The sequence below is a fragment of the Boleophthalmus pectinirostris genome, unplaced genomic scaffold (assembly GCF_026225935.1).
Source record: "Boleophthalmus pectinirostris isolate CB_2022bp ecotype Guang Dong unplaced genomic scaffold, ASM2622593v1 HiC_scaffold_2, whole genome shotgun sequence".
Classification (NCBI taxonomy): Eukaryota; Metazoa; Chordata; class Actinopteri; order Gobiiformes; family Gobiidae; genus Boleophthalmus; species Boleophthalmus pectinirostris.
The window spans coordinates 2,465,247-2,484,524 of NW_026571152.1; the positions used below are offsets into that span (position 1 = coordinate 2,465,247).

The window sequence follows — 19,278 nt, forward strand, 5'->3', positions numbered from 1 at the left end:
AGCTTGATGTTAATATTTGAATGTAGGGCAGTGCAGTTTTTTGCATCTGGTGAAGACTGTTCTAACAGGGGTCTCCAAATACATTTCAAAACACATGCACACTGTAACACCACTGGGGGTTTTTGTTGGTAAAATAAATGAACAGACTTTAAAAATCACCTTCCCTAATCATTAGTTTATAAAATCCGACCATACCATTCATACTATATAATCATTTGAAACAGATAATAAAATAAATGTGTCAGTCTTCTGTAGCTTTGTGCATGCGGTGTCTGTGGGCTTTATAAATGTTGTTTAGTCAAAGTGCACAAACTTGAATGAGGTTGGCACACTCTTATTTACAAAAGTGCAGCGTGATCTTGTGGTGAGCCTGGTGACCAGTGCCAGGTGTGGAAAGAAAGTAGTAACTATTTATGGGTTTAAACTTCCTGTTTATGGATGCAATTTTGGGCACTTTTCACAAGGACTGCAAAAAATATTAGCAATTTTTCTGACAAGTAGTACAATAGTTAGTGTAGTTCAGTTGACCTTAGTTTACTGTAGTTGGAGCATGTTCAGCTTGTTGTTCACACATGGACACTTTACAATATTTACAAGTCACTTCTTTGTTATTACACTTTCCTTTTGATTATCATTGTTCTTGTTGTGACTGATTATTATCCATCCAGAGGCCGGTGCACACTCCTGCAGAGGCCCGAACACACTCCTGCAGAGGCCCGAACACACTCCTGCAGAGGCCCATACGCACTCCTGCAGAGGCCCATGCACACTCCTGCAGAGGCCCGAACACACTCCTGCAGAGGCCCATACGCACTCCTGCAGAGGCCCATGCACACTCCTGTAGAGGCCCATGCACACTCCTGCAGAGGCCCGAACACACTCCTGCAGAGGCCCATACGCACTCCTGCAGAGGCGCATGCACACTCCTGCAGAGGCCCGAACACACTCCTGCAGAGGCCCATACGCACTCCTGCAGAGGCCCATGCACACTCCTGTAGAGGCCCATGCACACTCCTGCAGAGGCCCGAACACACTCCTGCAGAGGCCCATACGCACTCCTGCAGAGGCCCATGCACACTCCTGTAGAGGCCCGTGCACACTCCTGTAGAGGCCCGCGCACACTCCTGTAGAGGCCCGCGCACACTCCTGTAGAGGCCCGCGCACACTCCTGTAGAGGCCGCGCCACACTCCTGTAGAGGCCCGCGCACACTCCTGTAGAGGCCCGCGCACACTCCTGTAGAGGCCCGCGCACACTCCTGTAGAGGCCCGCGCACACTCGTGCATGTGCAGACACAAAAACAGCAGTGTGCTGGTGTGTGAGTCTATGAACATGTAAATGTTTTGATTCTCATACATGAGTGTCAGTGAACACAATCCACTGTTGGATTGTGAAATCAACAGTGATACAAGATGCTAGCTAAGGAGCTGGCTATGAACATTGAGATGCTGTAGATTTTTTACACTATATGTGACAGCAAACGCTGGGTCCTTGTAAGACACTCCCACATCGCCCTGTGCTGGCGTATCACCACCCACTCTAATCTATACATCATGACCATTTAATGTGAAACTATTCAGAAAAGGGCAGTATTTATCCTAGTTATCCTAGTTATTTTTTGGTATTGGTACTACTATGGAGTAGTTAGTTTTCAGTATTCATTAGTATGTGATTATTGATTCTTCTGATAACTGATAAGAGGGATGCCAGTGGCAAAAAACTGTTGTTGTGTCCTTAGGCAAGACACTTCACCTACATTGCCTAGTATGAAAGTGGTGTGAGCGTGAGTGTTGGTGGTGGTCGGAGGGGCCGATGGTGCAGATTGGCAGCCTCGCTTCCGTCAGTCTGCCCCAGGGCAGCTGTGGCTACAGTAGTAGTTTACCACCACTGAGTGTGGAGTGACTGAATAATGAACTGTAAAGCGCTTTGGGGATCTTGAAAGGCGCTATATAAATGCTATCAATCAATCAATCAATCAACCCCAGAGTCTCCCCCCAGTGTCTGCATGTGTTTTGAACAGTGAGTGTTTGGTGATTCTGGCTGTAACGTTGGTGTTTGTTGTGTATTTGCAGGTGTCTGATTCACAAATCTGAGGTGCAGAGCTTCATTGAGCGCTGTATGACTGCAGTGGGCACAAAGCAGCACCACGCCCACAGTCTGGCCGAGGTACTGGTGGAGGGTGACTACCGCGGGCACTACAGCCACGGCCTCAACCGTATGGGTGAGCGTCTGTACAGGGCTATCTACATTATGACAATATTAGCACTGCAAATAATGATTATTTTAGTAGTCAACTAGTCCACTGAATTTTCAACCAGTGTACAGAGAACAGTGTAGTAGTGCGCCTTGAGGTACTGCCAGGTTTGCCTTGAAAAAAAAAAAAATCTTAATTTCAGTAGTTTAACACATGCTTTTAATTCAATAATTTACCATCTTGAAGTGCCTTGACTCCTGAGGAACTACTGAACCAATGTTGTTGTCCACATAACAGTTCAGGTGATCACTGTAATACATCATTTTCTCTCTATTTTCTCTCTTTACTTCTTGTAATTATATGATTATAATTATATAATTATATGCACTTAGAAATCATGAAGAAAGACTTAATTCAACTTAGAAGAATGATTCAGACTAACTGTATAATTAATGGATTAGCGTACACAGAACTTGAATGAACTCTCTCACTTACTTCTGCTCCTCATGCTGCCCATACCTAGAGAAAACCAGGTACAATCTTTTGCAGATCTTAAATGTAACAACTTAAACTACAGTTGAGTAAAATGTGTTATGTGCACATTCATGTTTTCAGACATGTACGTGAAGGACATCGAGTCGGGGATCTGTGCCAAAGACGGAGAGCCGGTTGTCGAGAAAGAGAGCGCTGCCACGGCTCTGGTGGACGGGCAAAACCTCTTGGGGCCTGTGGTGGGAAACTTCTGTATGAAACTGGCCCTGAAGAAGGCCAGGGAGGCGGGCATTGGCTGGGTCGTTGCACGGGGTAACACACACAATCATAATTACTTTGTTGATATCAAAAGTGAAATGTTTAGTTGAGTTCAATGTTAGAGGTTTTGATGAGGCACATTTTATTTCTTTCCAGTGTTTTATAATCCTACTTGATTTGTATAGTACATTTCTGAACGGACAGTTTCCAAAGTGCTGCACATAATGGCAGTACATAATACTATGACAATAAAAACTACAACAAGGGGACTGTTCCAGATAATCAGTGTTGGGGAATAACAGATTACATGTACCAGAGTTACGTAATCAGAGTACAAATTATGAGTAACTGTATTCAGTTACAGTTACTGTTTCAGTGAGTGGTAATTGGATTACAGTTACTTTGTTGAAATAAATTGATTATAGGGCGGGATTTTCCTGTTTTAACATTTTGGGTTATATCCTTTTTTTTTTTTTTTTTTTTTCGGTAATTCCACGTATTGCTGGAAACTAAACGAGGACTAAACCAGGTCTAAAACCAGGGCTAAACCAGGACTAAAACCAGATCTAAACCAGGTCTAAACCAGGACTAAAACCAGGTCTGAACTAGATCTAAACTAGATCTAAACCAGGTCTAAAACAGGTCTAAAACCAGGTCTAAACCAGGACTAAACCAGGACTAAAACAGGATTAAACAGGACTAAAACAGGACTAAAACAGGTCTAAACCAGGTCTAAAACCAGATCTAAAACAGGTCTAAAACCAGGTCTAAAACCAGGTCTAAACCAGGACTAAACCATGACTAAAACAGGTTTAAAAAGGACTAAAACAGGTCTAAACCAGGACTAAAACCAGATCTAAACCAGGTCTAAACCAGGACTAAAACCAGGTCTGAACTAGATCTAAACTAGATCTAAACCAGGTCTAAAACAGGTCTAAAACCAGGTCTAAACCAGGACTAAACCAGGACTAAAACAGGATTAAACAGGACTAAACCAGGACTAAAACAGGATTAAACAGGACTAAAACAGGACTAAAACAGGTCTAAACCAGGTCTAAAACCAGATCTAAAACAGGTCTAAAACCAGGTCTAAACCAGGACTAAACCAGGACTAAAACAGGATTAAACAGGACTAAAACAGGTCTAAACCAGGTCTAAAACCAGATCTAAACCAGGACTAAACCAGGACTAAACCAGGACTGAACCAGGACTAAAACTGGACTAAAACTGGACTAAAACAGGATTTAACAGGATTTAACAGGACTAAATCATGTGTGGACCGTGTTTCCTCATCTTCTATCAATAATATTTTTAATTTGGTTCAGTAAAGACTCAACTTTTTTATTTTCTTTTAACAGACAAAACTTCTTATGTTACGATTTCCTCGTCTTTGCTTCTCTACAGCAAATCAAGTAGATTACGTTACTCATTTTAAGTAATTTAATAGATTACGTTACAAACTACATTTTGGGGTATGTAATCTGTAATCTGTAATCTGTAGGGGAATCCATTTGAAAAGTCACCTTCCCAACACTGCAGGTAAATGAATTGAAGTTGACACATGTAACTGGCCAAGTACACCATAAACCTGTGTACTGTTCCTGTCTCATTAAATAAATAAACTAAACTAAAAGAAAACTAAACTAAACCTGAATAAGTTACCAAAACTCAAAAAAATTTAGAAGATCGATTGCCTCAAATATTTTAGGTTTATGAACTTAAAACACCAAATGTTTGTGAAAAGAGCTATATAAATAAATTTATTTACTTACTTAAAAGTCACAATCTTCCAGAACTTAAAAGGCTGGATGGCTTACAACTTGTACCTTTTGATAACAGCTGAATTAAAAGTGCTCATTTAACTCAACTCAAATACAATAGTAATAATAAAATGACTCAAAAAGAAGAACATGTTAGAGCCAACTTGACATAATTAAGTTAGTAGGACTATCTTTAAAACTTTGAGTATTCACAACTTAATCGATTAAATTACTTTGAACATTCAGGTTTACGGTGTAAGTTACTGGTCAGATCTGTGGAATGGCAACACCTCTCACAGTAAGAATGCATATATAATGACATAAATGTGAGATAGATACGTTCGTACCGTAATGCGTATCATGGACCAAACAGAAAGGCAAAGACAAGGCATAAAAAATGTAATTAAATGTAATAAAGTCAAAAATAAAAGTAGTTTAACACAGGATCAAATGAGGTAAAAGCCGGGCACAACTGGGGTAACTTCAGACTGAACAGACTAAAACTAATCCGACCAGACAAAGAACAGAGGTGTTTAAATACACGAGGGCCAAGATAGAAAAACTAACTGAGTAAAACAAACTAAATGTTCAGCGTGGATGATCTCTGCCAAGGCTCCTCCGTCTGGCCACCCAAACAAAAAAAAGAACAAGTGTAAGTGTTGGGAAGGTGACTTTTAAAATGTGTTCCCCTACAGATTACAGATTACACACCTCAAAATGTAGTTTGTAATGTAATCTATTAAATTATTTAAGGTGAGAAACGTAATCTGAATACTTTGGATTACTTGATATTGTCATGCTTTTTTAAAACTACATGAATGTACCAACCACATCCTGAAAATTCTTGTTTGTTCTCTTCAAATTGTCTGTTGAGTCCAAGTCTCCATGAACAGGCAACTGTTTACTGTAAAGTAGCAAAGATGAGGAAATCTTAACATAAGAGGTTTGTCTGCTAAAAAAAACAATAACAAGTCTTTCCTTAACTATATTAAAAATAGTATTGATAGAGAAATGATTTGTATATGAGATCACTGCTGCTTTAAATTATGTTCACCTACTGTTAGTGTCATATTGTTTAATCCTGGTTTAGTCCTAGTTTAGTCCTGGTTTAATCCTGGTTTTAGTCCTGGTTTTAGTCCTAGGTTAGTCCTAGTTTAGTCCTGGTTTAGTCCTGCTTTAGTCCTGGTTTTAGTCCTAGTTTAGTCCTGGTTTAGTCCTGGTTTAGTCCTGGTTTAATCCTGGTTTTAGTCCTGGTTTTAGTCCTAGGTTTGTCCTAGTTTAGTCCCGATTTAATCCTGGTTTAGTCCTGGTTTAATCCTGGTTTTAGTCCTGGTTTTAGTCCTAGGTTTGTCCTAGTTTAGTCCCAATTTAATCCTGGTTTAGTCCTGAGTTTAGTCCTGGTTTAACCCTGGTTTTATTTCTGGTTTAGTCCTGGTTTTAGTCCTCCTTAAATCCTGGTTTTGTCCTGGTTTTAGTCCTAGTTTAGTTCTGGTTTAGTCCAAAATGTGAAAACAGGAAAATGCCACTGTGTAATCCATTTATTTCAACAAAGTAACTGTAATCCAATTACCACTCACTGAAACAGTAACTGTAACTGAATACAGTTACTCATAATTTGTACTCTGATTACGTAACTCCGGTACATGTAATCTGTTACTCCCCAACACTGTAATTCACATTTATATTAACTAAAACCTGTGCACCCAAATTAGAATATGAGTCTCAATAAAGGAATTAAATTAAACTATGTGCTGTAATTAACTGAATAACTAAATGAAATAATACTAACACTGTGGAGCACACTGTATAATACACCAGACAAAGCATGAACTTCTACCAAAAATGCTACTGACCAACTTTAATACATAACTTACATCTATCGTAATCAAAAATAGTGTAAATAAAATGCACAAGTAATAGAAACTTGAGACATGCACAGGCAAGCTTATGTGTCTGGTTTGTTTAGAAGTATTTGCATTTACTGTAGGTGATGACATCTGCAGCATTGTAAAGGCACAATCAGGTTTAGCTGGTCTGACCTACAATCCAGATCAAGTCACAGACATATACAAAGAGTAACATGAGCCACTGCATACAGCAAGTTCAAAACTCCTAACATTATTAAATCAATATATACTTACATTTTATTTCAATACTTTTACATTTCACAAGTGACATTTGCAACAAAAATAATCTAGATCTACTAAAATGTTTGACCTGATCAATCTTGTGTTGTTTTTCAGGATCCAATCATTATGGCATCGCTGGGTACTACTCCATGCAGGCTCTCACGGAAAACATGATTGTAAAAATACTTTATCCTCTTGTACTTTTTATATAGTATATAGTTTTTTATTTACATGTTTATAGGACATTTGTTCTGTTGTAAATCCAGTAACCTCTTACTGTCTTTTGTTTTCAGGGAATGTCATTCACAAACACGTCTCCACTCGTCGTCCCCACACGAGCTAAAGAGGTACCTTTTTTTTTTTGCTACTAAATCACAATTGTTACATCAAAATATTAAAAAGAGAAATCTTGTAGTTAGTATGACAAAGAAGCAGAATGTTTATATGTATATATATATATATATATATATATATATATATATATATATATATATATATATATATATATTAGTGCTGTCATGCGATAAAAAAAAAAAAGAGATTAATTAATTATAATCTGTAATTAATTAATCTAATTAATCTCTTTTTAATCTCACCTAAAAAAGAAAAGACTTCAATTTGAGGTATTTTCATTTAAATTCATTATTACATTATTGTGGCAGATCAAAAGACTCATATAGAACAAAAAAAAGTGACTTTATAAAGTCATTTATTGTTTAACAAATCTCTCCAAATTGGCTGTTGATCCCAAGTCTCCATGAATAAGAAACTGTTTGCTGTAAAGTAGCAAAGACGAGGAAATCTGAACATAATAACTTTTGTCTACTTAAAGACAATAAAAAGTCCAGTCTTTCCTTAGCCATATGAAAAATATTATTGATAGAGAAATGTTTTATATATGAGATCACTGGTTTTAGTCCTGGTTTAGACCTGCTTTAGTCCTACTTTAGTCCTAGTTTAGTCCTGGAATGGGTTAGTCCTGGTTTTAGTTCTGGTTTTAGTTCTGGTTTTAGTTCTGGTTTAGTCCTGGTTTAGTCCTAGTTTAGACCTGGTTTAGACCTGGTTTAGACCTGGTTTAGACCTGGTTTTAGTTCTGGTTTTAGTTCTGGTTTTAGTCCTGGTTTAGTCCTGGTTTAGTCCTGGTTTAGACCTGGTTTAGTCCTGGACTGGGTTAGTCCTGGTTTTAGTCTTGGTGTTAGTTCTGGTTTAGAGGCGCACAGGAGGAAGTGCGGTTTACACAGCGTACGGGAGAAAACGTGTTTGTGTGTGTGTGTGTGTGTGTGTGTGTGTGTGTGTGTGTGTGTGTGTGTGTGTGTGTGTGTGTGTGTGTGTGTGTGTGTGTGTGTGTGTGTGTGTGTGTGTGTGTGTGTGTGTGTGTGTGTGTGTGTGTGTGTGTGTGTGTGTGTGTGTGTGTGTGTGTGTGTGTGTGTGTTGTGTGTGTGTGTGTGTGTGTGTGTGTGTGTGTGTGTGTGTGTGTGTGTGTGTGTGTGTGTGTGTGTGTGTGTGTGTGTGTGTGTGTTGTGTGTGTGTGTGTGTGTGTGTGTGTGTGTGTGTGTGTGTGTGTGTGTGTGTGTGTGTGTGTGTGTGTGTGTGTGTGTGTGTGTGTGTGTGTGTGTGTGTGTGTGTGTTGTGTGTGTGTGTGTGTGTGTGTGTGTGTGTGTGTGTGTGTGTGTGTGTGTGTGTGTGTGTGTGTGTGTGTGTGTGTGTGTGTGTGTGTGTGTGTGTGTGTGTGTGTGTGTGTGTGTGTGTGTGTGTGTGTGTGTGTGTGTGTGTGTGTGTGTGTGTGTGTGTGTGTATAGGACAGTAGTGCAGACATCCTGAGTCTATGCAGGTTGTTTTCACCAGTGACATTTAAGTTGGAGGTGATTTTATATTAGTTATTTTCTTTTATATTTCACGTCGGGAGAAGAATTTCCAAGACACAAATGTGTTTTTCCCTGTGCACTGCTGTCCCAACAACACATAAAAACAGGTTTTATAATAAAGCAACTCGCACAGAAACAGTAAAGTTAGAGATTAAAAATGAGATTAACGCGATAAAAAAACATAACGTGCTAAATATGACTGTAATTAATTAATCGCAATTAACGCGATAATGTGACACCCCTAAATATATATATATATATATATATATATATATATATATATATATATATATATATATATATATATATATATATATATATATATATAGCTGCTCCTCTCCATGTCGAGAGGAGCAGCTGCTCTATTCCGAGTTCTTCCCTTGTGACTGGGAGCACCGAGCCAACCTGCAGAAGAAAGTCATTTAAGCGCTTGTATCCACCTTCTTGTTCTTTCAGTCATTACCCAAAGCTCCTGGCCATAGTTGAGGATAGAATGTAGATTGAGCCATAAATGGAGAGCTTTACCTTTGGACTCAGCTCCTTCTTCACCACAACAGTCTGATACAGCAAACGCATCACTGCACACGCTGGGAGGGCATCTGACACACACGATGCATCACTGCACACGCTGGGAGGGCATCTGACACACACGATGCATCACTGCACACACTGGGAGGGCATCTGACACACACGATGCATCACTGCACACACTGGGAGGGCATCTGACACACACGATGCATCACTGCACACGCTGGGAGGGCATCTGACACACACGATGCATCACTGCACACGCTGGGAGGGCATCTGACACACACGCTGCATCACTGCACACGCTGGGAGGGCATCTGACACACACGCTGCATCACTGCACACGCTGGGAGGGCATCTGACACACACGCTGCATCACTGCACACGCTGGGAGGGCATCTGACACACACACGCTGCATCACTGCACACGCTGGGAGGGCATCTGACACACACGCTGCATCACTGCACACGCTGGGAGGGCATCTGACACACACACGCTGCATCACTGCACCTATCTGCCGGTCAATCTGACGCTGCATCCTTTCCTCCAAGACCCCGAGATACTTGAACTCGTTCACTTGAGGCAGGGACACTCCACCCACCTGTAGAGGGCACCACCTATTTCCTGTCGAGGACCATGACCTTGGATTTGGAGGAGCTGATTTATTCAGAACGACATTATTTAAATTAGAAACACTGTAATTAATTTGTTATGATGTGCTTTAAGCTAAAATAACTTAATTGTGGCTTGATATGTCTGATTTGTAACATTATGTTGCATTTAGTGCACGCTGGGCACCAACCCCATCAGTGTGGCAGCTCCAGCCAACGATGGAGACAGCTTTGTCCTGGACATGGCAACTTCTGCTGTCGCCCTGGGAAAGGTAACTTTAACCATAATCAGTGGGTTTAACTGACAGCACCTCTAAGAATCCAGCCTGGACTACAATTACAGCACAACTATTACCTTAAAGATATGTTTCACAAAGTTAGCACAAGCTACATGGAGCAGATGAGAGGGACACATGGAGCAGAAAATGCAAAATCAATATAAAATTTGATTATTTGGTTTATTTGGTGACAAATTGTAGTTTTCATAGGTTTGATATTATGATGTAAATTGTCCAAAATAATAATAATAATAATAAAAAATAGGCCTTTATATCTTCTATAAATTGCTCTTGTTCTATTCTTGAGCAAGACACGTATTGCCTTTTTACACTGATCAGGAGTATAGTGTTGCATCAGATGTAAAAACCTGCATCTGTAACTCCAACATTAAAATCAAAATGACAAAAGATAATAATAATAATAATTAAAAAAAAAAAAAAAAAAAACTGTTTAACAGAGCGTTCTATTCCCTCTTTGGTTTGATGAGTACTGGTTTATTATGTCTTCAGGCAAGACACATTCCTTACTTAATCCAGTCATTAGTAGAGTACAATAGCTGACACATGATTTTTCTTTTGAAGGTTGTGCTTTCAATCAGATTTGGCATTGTCAGCATAAACAGGATTACAACAGAGGTTTCTGTAATCACTTTTTCTACAGGTGGAAAGTGTATTTAGTCTTTACTCAAGTTATCTATGGTCCATATGTCCTCCCTGTGTTGCTCTGGTTTTCTCCAGCTTCCCTCCACTGTCCACATTCACTTATTGGTTGGTTTAGGAAACCAATATGGCTTCTTGCTTCCGTGTTAAACAATAGTTGTAACTCACTGTACTATCATGATTTATCTTGGGCTATAACCAACTACCACGAGAATGAGAATAGTCAATCTCATCTGAACTCTGCAGCGGCTAGAACTGGGATGGAAAACTGCTGGGAATGGTCAGAGAAGCTGACTGTAAGAATGTGTTGTAGCCCAGGCCCGGCTGTGGTTCTCACCACAAACTACAAATAATGTGTTGTGAAGAAGGAATTATATTACAATCCAATAGAAATTGCAATTTGAGATGGTGCAATCATTAAACTGCTAAAACTGCAATTATTTAGACAATACAGTTCCTCAGCAAAGAACTAAATATCCCTTCTAAGATGACCTCTTGAAAGGTGCTGTATAAATCCATACAATATTGATTATATTTCTACACACAAAAGCAATAACCCAACATTATTCATTATTATTCATTATTCATTCTCCTCACCTCTGTATAAACTTTGTCCAGATCGAGCTGCATCACCGTAGAGGAGATGAGATCCCGATCGGCTGGGGCCAAGATTCTCAGGGTAAAATGACCCCTGACCCCTCCAAAGTCTTGAGTGGAGGAGGACTGGTGCCCATCGGAGGCAGCGAGGCCACAGGTAAAAACACACACTCAGGAGCCATCAGCATCATATTTGTAGTGTTAAATTGGCTCCCTGGGTTTTCTCAACTGGAGCTAAATGAAAATGTGCACATCTTTTTAGCCTGTAGTGTTCAGTTTGAGTAAGAGTCTCCCAATGAATCTATTAAAGACAGAACGCTCAACTTATGTAATGAGACCAAGACGATGAGACCAGCGTCCAAGAGGCTCTCCACTCTTACTGTCTTTGGAATGACTTTGTTTTAAATGTTGTCTTTTCCTTCAGGGGGTTACAAAGGCTACGGCCTGGGCATGATGGTGGAGGTGTTCTGTGGGATTCTGGCCGGAGCTGAGTACAGTAATCGCATCCGAACCTGGAAAGTCACAGATAAAGTCGCCAATCTGGTACGAACAGTTTTGGTGTTGGTAGAAAAACATAACAGGCAAAATGACTGAGGTGATTTTATGTGCATTTATTCCCTTTAGCAGATGGTAATGCATTTTTGCATTAAAAACAAATAAATAAACTAATAATTTTGTTTCATACTTGTTCCTCAGTTTAAATATTTACACACATACATATTGTTTATATTTGTCAGTAATGAAATGAGATTGTTTAAAGTGATTCTTCAGTTCATTTATAGCAGCCCTACAGTGTACAAACCTAGACACACTTTATCTTGTTGGTTCATTGATAAGAGTTGTTTATCAGAGGTGAGGTTGATGGATAACCAGCCTCTGATGCTGTTTGAAGTACCTCATCTCTCTGTCGCCATTTGTTTTTCAGGGTCAGTGTTTTGTGGCGATAAACCCGGAGAACTTTGCTCCAGGATTCACTGACAGGATGTCCGACCTGCTGTCCATCCAGAGAGGCATGGACCCGGTGAGTAGCACTGGGCTAAAAAAACAAACAAACTATTCAGTCACAGTCAGAACTATAGTTAAAGGTACTGTAGCTGATAGCAGTACTTCAGAGGTGCTCACATTTTTTCAGCATGTGAGCTACTTACAATATGACCAAGTCAGAATGATCTACCTAATACAAAGCCAAACAAACTGCACTGAAACACTCTGTGCCCCTTTTTTGGACCCTCCCCCACAGTTTGAGAACCTCTTCTTTAAGAGAACTTCCTCTGGCACTTTACACAAAACTGTGGAAAAAGTGAAGGAAGATTTTTAAACCTGTTTTATAAAGTTCCAAACTGGAGTTTCATTCTTTTCTGGTTTTGCAGTGATATTTACCAGCCTCTGCACATTTACCAAACCAAACGCACATCGTGACAAACACAGATGCATCTGTGCACTTTTGTTAGACAAACTTCAGCCAAATGTGGCAGTAGGTCTGTTCTGTAGATCCGCTCTATGCTGTAGACCTGCTTTGTGCCAACACTGGAACACAGATTTAGACTGGTTTTTGCTTCACGTTTGGTCTTGCTCTTCTAATCAGCGCACTGTGGGAGGGGCTTGTGTTCCCTGTACGCAGGAAGGAGCGAGAGCGTGAAAAGGCGAGGGGCGGCGTGCTGACGTGAGGCAGATGGACAGGTAGGATGTTTAGGAAGTTGAACCTGCCCTGTGATGCACGCTGGTACACGAGGGCACACGCTGTCGCAGACGAGCCGTGCATAGGGAGCGTGTGTGTTTGTGATGCGCCGTAGAGTCTCCGCGGGTTTCAAATGAGCACACAGGCTGCACTGAGACGCCCCACACGCTCCTGCACCCGCTACAAGTTTATTACCAACAGCAGCGGCCGGAATGAAATATGATCACACTTGTTGAGTGTCAGACCTCGAGTGAGAGACAAGACCGAGTCCAAACGCGAGTCCGAGACGAGACACGGAGATCTACCCACACGACCTTGGCGATCGACTGGTAGATCAGGATTGACGTATTGAGCACCACTGTAGTACTTGAAGGTGCTCTATTTGATTGTGAATGTCTCAGAAATGTGTGCGTTTGCATTCCGAGCTACATCTTGATTAAAGTGGCACCTAAATCTCAGACAGTCAAAAGCTTTATAATAAGATACAGACAGAATGCAGCAGACTTAATTTGAGCACAAGAGTTGCTTATAATATTTGTCTATTATTTAAGAAGATGTATTCTGTATAGCATGTATAACAAGACACATTTTCACAATCGATCACAATCAATCACATAAAGTTGTTTTAATCTTAGTCTCCATGGAGATGCTGTTGCTTTGCCTGTAATCAGTGTTGGGAAGGTGACTTTTAAAATGTATTCCCCTACAGATTACAGATTAAACACACCAGAATGTAGTTTGTAACATAATCCATAAAATTACTTAAAGTGAGTAACGTAATCTGAATACTTTGGATTACTTGCTATTGTCATGTTTTTTAAAACTACATGAATGTAACAACCACATCCTGAAAATTCATATTTGTTCAGTTTTTATTTGACCATATAAAAAATATTATTGATAGAGAAATTATTTTTATATGAGATCACTGCTGCTTTAAATTATGTTCACCTACTGTTAAGTGTCATATTGTATTAGTTTAGTTCTGGTTTAGACCTGGTTTAGTCCTGGTTTAGACCTGGTTTAGTCCTGGTTTAGACCTGGTTTTAGTTCTGGTTTAGTCCTGGTTTAGTCCTGATTTTAGTCCTGGTTTAGACCTGGTTTTAGTCCTGGTTTTGTCCTGGTTTTAGTCCTGGTTTTAGTCCTGCTTTAGTCCTGGTTTTGTCCTGGTTTAGACCTGGTTTTAGTTCTGGTTTTAGTCCTGGTTTAGCCCAAAATGTGAAAACAGGAAAATACCGCCCAGTAATCCATTTATTTCAACCAAGTAACTGTAATCCAATTACCACTCACTGAAACAGTAACTGTAACTGAATACAGTTACTCATCATTTGTACTCTGATTACTCCGGTACATGTAATCTGTTACTCCCCAACACTGCCTGTAATGTTCCATACTGTGGTGTTCAACTAATCTATTGCCATGAGCACAAGCAGGTGATGCCAGAGTTTGGACTAAACCCAGAACTAAACCTTGACTACAGTCCCTGACAAAAGTCTTGTCTCTTATCCATTTTGTAGAAACAAAAGCTTATAACCTGACTTTAAATTAATCGATTGGTTTTAGAAATGTCTCATATGAAAGTCAAAACCCTCCCAAATTATGGGAGGGTATATATAATATACTAAAATAAATTTCCTTCACTGAAGAAAGATTGAAGACATCAATTAGTGGGTGAGTATAAAAAGAACCCCAGCACACCAGACCTTCACATCAACTGCAACTTGACCTCTGACAACATGCCTAAGATCCACCCTGAGACCAAAGCATTAATTATCAAGAGACTGAAGACCAGATCCACTGCTGAGGTGGTGACACCTTCAATGTGTCTTCAAGTACAAAGAATAAGAAAAAGATCTGAAATGACTGGAGATGTTTTTGACAAGCCCAGGTCTGGCAGAAACTGCAAGACAACTGCTCGGGAGGACCGTTTGTTGATTCAAAAATCCAAGGCCCCTTTTCCACTGCAGCAGACTCCACCAGGCCTGGTCACCTCAAGTCCCTGTGTCAACCACAACAGTTTGTAGAATTCTGTCTGGAAATGGCCTCCATGGTCGAATCAGTGCACAGAAACCAGCACTAAACAAAAGGCAATTAAAAAACTGTGTGGCATTTGCCAAGGCCCACAGCCTGCTAAAAGGATGGACACTGGAAAAGTGGCAGAAGGTGGATTTCTCAGATGAATCCTCGGTTGAATTACATCACAGCCGCCGCAAATATTGCAGGAGACCTACTGGAGCCACATGGATCCAAGATTCACCCAGAAAACAGTTAAGTTTGGTTAGGGAGGAAAAATCCTGGTCTGTGGTTCCATCCAGTCTGGGGGTGTGTGAGACATTTGCAGGGTGGAAGGCAAATATCAATAACCTAAAATATCAAGAAGTTTTAGCTCCTCTTACATTCCCAACCATAAAAGGGGTCAAATTTTGCAGCAGGATGGTGCTCCATCACGATGGTGCTCCATCACATACTTCTATCTCTACATCAAAGTTTCTCAAGGTGAAGAAGATCCAGGTGGTCCAGGACTGACCAGCCCAGTCACCAGACATGAACATCATTGAGCATGTCTGGGGTAGAATGAAAGAGGAAACATGAAGACAAAACCAAAGAATCTTGATGAACTCTGGGAGGCATGTAAGACGCTTTCTTTACTATTCCTGATGACTTCATCAACAAATTGTATGAATCATTGTTGAACTGCATGGATGCGTCCTTCAAGCTCATGGAAGTCATACAAGATATTAAATATGGATCTCACAGCACCACTACTTCATTCACTGACGTTATGCAACATATTTTTGTATTTGAAGAAAATTATTTGTTCAATTTTCTGTAGGCGACAAAACTTTTGTCTTGCCAAAATCTGACCTTTCTGTGTTCATTAAATGATCGATATTTCTTCAGTGAAGCAAATTTATTTTAGTTTATTGAGCATCATTTGGGAGGGTTTTAGCTTCATATGAGACATTTCTAAAACCAGTCGATTAATTTAAAGTCAGGTTATAAGCTTTTGTTTCTACAAAATGGATAAGCGAGACTTGTCAGGGACTGTAGACCAGAACATAAAGTGGAACTAGAACAGGAGACTGCTTCAGGACTGACTGGGATCATACGAGGACCAGACGTGTGAAAATGGTGCATGCAGCTTTATATAAAATTTTTCCTGGACCGTCATTGCTTGTGGAAGGCACATGAAACATTTTAATCCTCAAAACAGTGTCAAAATGTCAAATGTGTCACATAAATGAGTTTTCTTTCACTCCACAAGCAACAAAACTGTGGCACTGTAACAAAATAATTTAGTAAAACACACGTAAAAATACTCTTGGTGATATATCGATACAGTAGCCCATGATATTGATACTGTATCATCACATTAAACGATACGATATATCGATATTCCAATATTTTTGCATACCCCTAGTATAAACGTCACCTGCTTTGTACTGAACAAAAGCACAAATTATGATTTAATATAGTTACTTTTATGTGTTTAATGTCAGTACCACAAGCATTAAACAATATTTAACCAATTTCTTCTCCACTTTTTAAAGGGCAAAAATTAGACTGAGGGGCCATAATAGTCTCCTCAGTTAAAAGGAAACACTCTTATCAATTGGAACAAATAATGTGTACAAGTGTATACAAGTTTGCACATTGTTTTTATTTCATATTAACCCGTTGGCGTGTGTGCTCCAGGCTGACCCCGAGACCCCAGTGCTGACTGCAGGAGACCCAGAGAGGGCCAACATCAAGAAGTGTGAGGAGATGGGTGGCATCCCTTATCACCTCAACGTGGTCAACCACATGGTGAGGTTTCAGGGCGACTCGAGGGAACTCAACTCACACACAACCCTGGCTCTGTGCAGTTTGTAAAGGACTCAGAATGATTTCATTTTAATTTGCAGCCAGTGTTGCCAGATTGGTTTTAGTGAGTTCCACCCAGTCATGTTTGAAAGCCCGCTCTCTTCAGGAAAAAACACTCAACACTATTTTGTCATTCATCTTTGAATAAATGTAATCCATTGTTGGGCTTCTGAAAAACATTGCCAGTATTGAGAAAACACGTTAAATCTAAAACACTATTTTCATTTATCACAGAGAAAAAAAATTTAATTTAGCCTAATACTAGAATAAACATGTTTTAACGTAATCTATTGGCTTTTTAAAAACATTGCTAAGATTGAGAAAACATTTTTATGTATAACCTTTGGTGAAACGTAGAACAGCGTTTTCATCACACATCAAAATGAATTTCATCAGTGGTCAAATACAGCCTCGACTACTGCAAGACCAGCAGACAAACACAGAGCCGACTCACACATCGAAGAATTGAATCTGTGCAACAGCTGAACACCGGGGGCACCCACACAGTTCTGCATTATTGCGTTATCGTGTTATTGCGTTATTGCGTATCGTGTTGATTGGTGTGAAAACAAAAAACGCCCAAACTTGTTGAAAGTCGCCCAAATATGATGTGCCCGTCTAAGGCTTCCCCTCCCGCCTGACGTAGTCAAAAGAAGCCCAACTGGGCGGACACCTGCCTAATCTGACAACCTGACAACTGTTTGCAGCCATACAAAGGAATACTTTGAACTACACAAGACTTAAATAGACTTAAACAATCGAAAAGGGGTGGTCATATCCCGCGTGCCCTGCAGTAGCTTCTTACACACAATATGATGTATCATTTTTTGAGCAATAAATGAACCAATTTATACTTTAAACCACTAAGCTCTTCACATTAAGGAGCCATTGATCCCTTTGCATTTACCATATCTTCCACATTTATGCACAAACACTGGAGACTAGAGGGGTGAAGTGTCTTGCCCAAGTACACTGTCAGGAAGGAGATTCTAACCCTCTACCACACCACATGATTATCTTAATATTCTAGAATTTACCCATTTAAAACAATAGCTTGAAATCAACATGAAATAGCTGTATTAAACCTTTTTAAGACTGAATTAGTGTAATAATATGTGTCATTTTTTTTCCAGAACGCGTGCGCCAAGAGGATCGGAGTGACCCAGCTGTTACCGGTGGACAGAATCATTGCAAACTAAAATAAAACCCCAAAGCAATTTCTTCACATTAACTTCAACCATTTAAAAAACATTTAACTAAAACCAAAGTAAACAATGATTTTATGAACTAAGTAGCGGGAGCCAAAGAAAAGCTACGTTTATTATTTGACAGTTTTACTAGTGTATTTCTATTTTTCATGTTTGTATTTTGTAGTTTACATCTCAGCCTGAGCTGCAAGTACTGTACACACTATTATCATTCCTAAGTGCCTTATTCAATAAAACCAGATGTTACTGAGGATATGTGAGTAAACATGACTATAAATGATTTCTTTATATTTGTTATTGTCTGAGTGGTGTTGGAAAACTATGTGGTGCTTTAGGTTCAGATTGTCTTGGCCTGGGTGAGACCTGGTTTAGTTCTGGTTCATGTTGTCTCTCTCATTTAGATAAAATGGGCAACGATAGACGCATTAAATGCTTTTAAACAAAAACATTTGAAATTTCAGGCAAATGATTAGGCATTATCCGAGGAGAGCCACTGTCCAGGAGGAAACATGAAGAAATGAAGAAATCCTACCAACCTGGAGGAGTTAGTTAGTTACAGCAGATCCAAGGAAAAACATCAGATATCTAGCTTCAGAAACGGCTCAAACTGGACGCTTTTACAGTTTTTCTCTTGTTGGTTTGGCTCATTTCTTGAAACAGAAATGACACTCTCAAACAACATGGACAAATCTCTAAACTATCTTGCAGTCCTTCACATCAGAATCACATTTCTCATTGATTTCATCAAATTGTAAATGTCTTAGTGCACATGTGAAGTGTCTCAGTAGATCTATGCACATGGTTCTGTACAAGTCGCCTACAGTTTGCACAATGATCCACGTTTAGCACATTTCCCAAATAAATCGATCTTGCTGATTTAAATTGATGAGTTGATTCTCAGTCTGATGGTTTTTCTCTCCAAAAACATGTCAGCATCATTTCACTGTCTGAGTCATCATCTGCACAAGATGTTCAAGTGTCAAAATTAGTCAAGAACATGACACCATATAACATTATATATGATTTTGTTTGGAACATTTGATAAATTCATGACAATAATTGTCAGTCAGGTGAAATTAGAACTTCCTGTCACACTATGTGATCATGTGGGACAGTGTGAATTTACACTGTGACTCACCAGGCCTGGTTCACTTCAA

The 19,278-nt window shown here is 39.7% G+C and overlaps 1 protein-coding gene across 1 annotated transcript in view; it reads left to right on the forward strand.

The window, feature by feature from the left end:
- Positions 1 to 18,962, forward strand: part of LOC110164268 (uncharacterized oxidoreductase YjmC-like) — a 34,316-nt gene extending 15,354 nt beyond the window's left edge. The window contains exons 2-11 of the mRNA XM_020929305.2: positions 2,071 to 2,219; positions 2,808 to 2,996; positions 6,946 to 7,007; positions 7,125 to 7,178; positions 10,010 to 10,108; positions 11,393 to 11,528; positions 11,796 to 11,914; positions 12,297 to 12,392; positions 16,746 to 16,856; positions 18,047 to 18,962. Of these exons, the coding sequence (XP_020784964.2) occupies positions 2,071 to 2,219; positions 2,808 to 2,996; positions 6,946 to 7,007; positions 7,125 to 7,178; positions 10,010 to 10,108; positions 11,393 to 11,528; positions 11,796 to 11,914; positions 12,297 to 12,392; positions 16,746 to 16,856; positions 18,047 to 18,112 (1,081 nt within the window). The 3' untranslated portion in view covers positions 18,113 to 18,962. The remainder of the gene's footprint in view (positions 1 to 2,070; positions 2,220 to 2,807; positions 2,997 to 6,945; positions 7,008 to 7,124; positions 7,179 to 10,009; positions 10,109 to 11,392; positions 11,529 to 11,795; positions 11,915 to 12,296; positions 12,393 to 16,745; positions 16,857 to 18,046) is intronic.
- Positions 18,963 to 19,278: the final 316 nt, after the last annotated feature.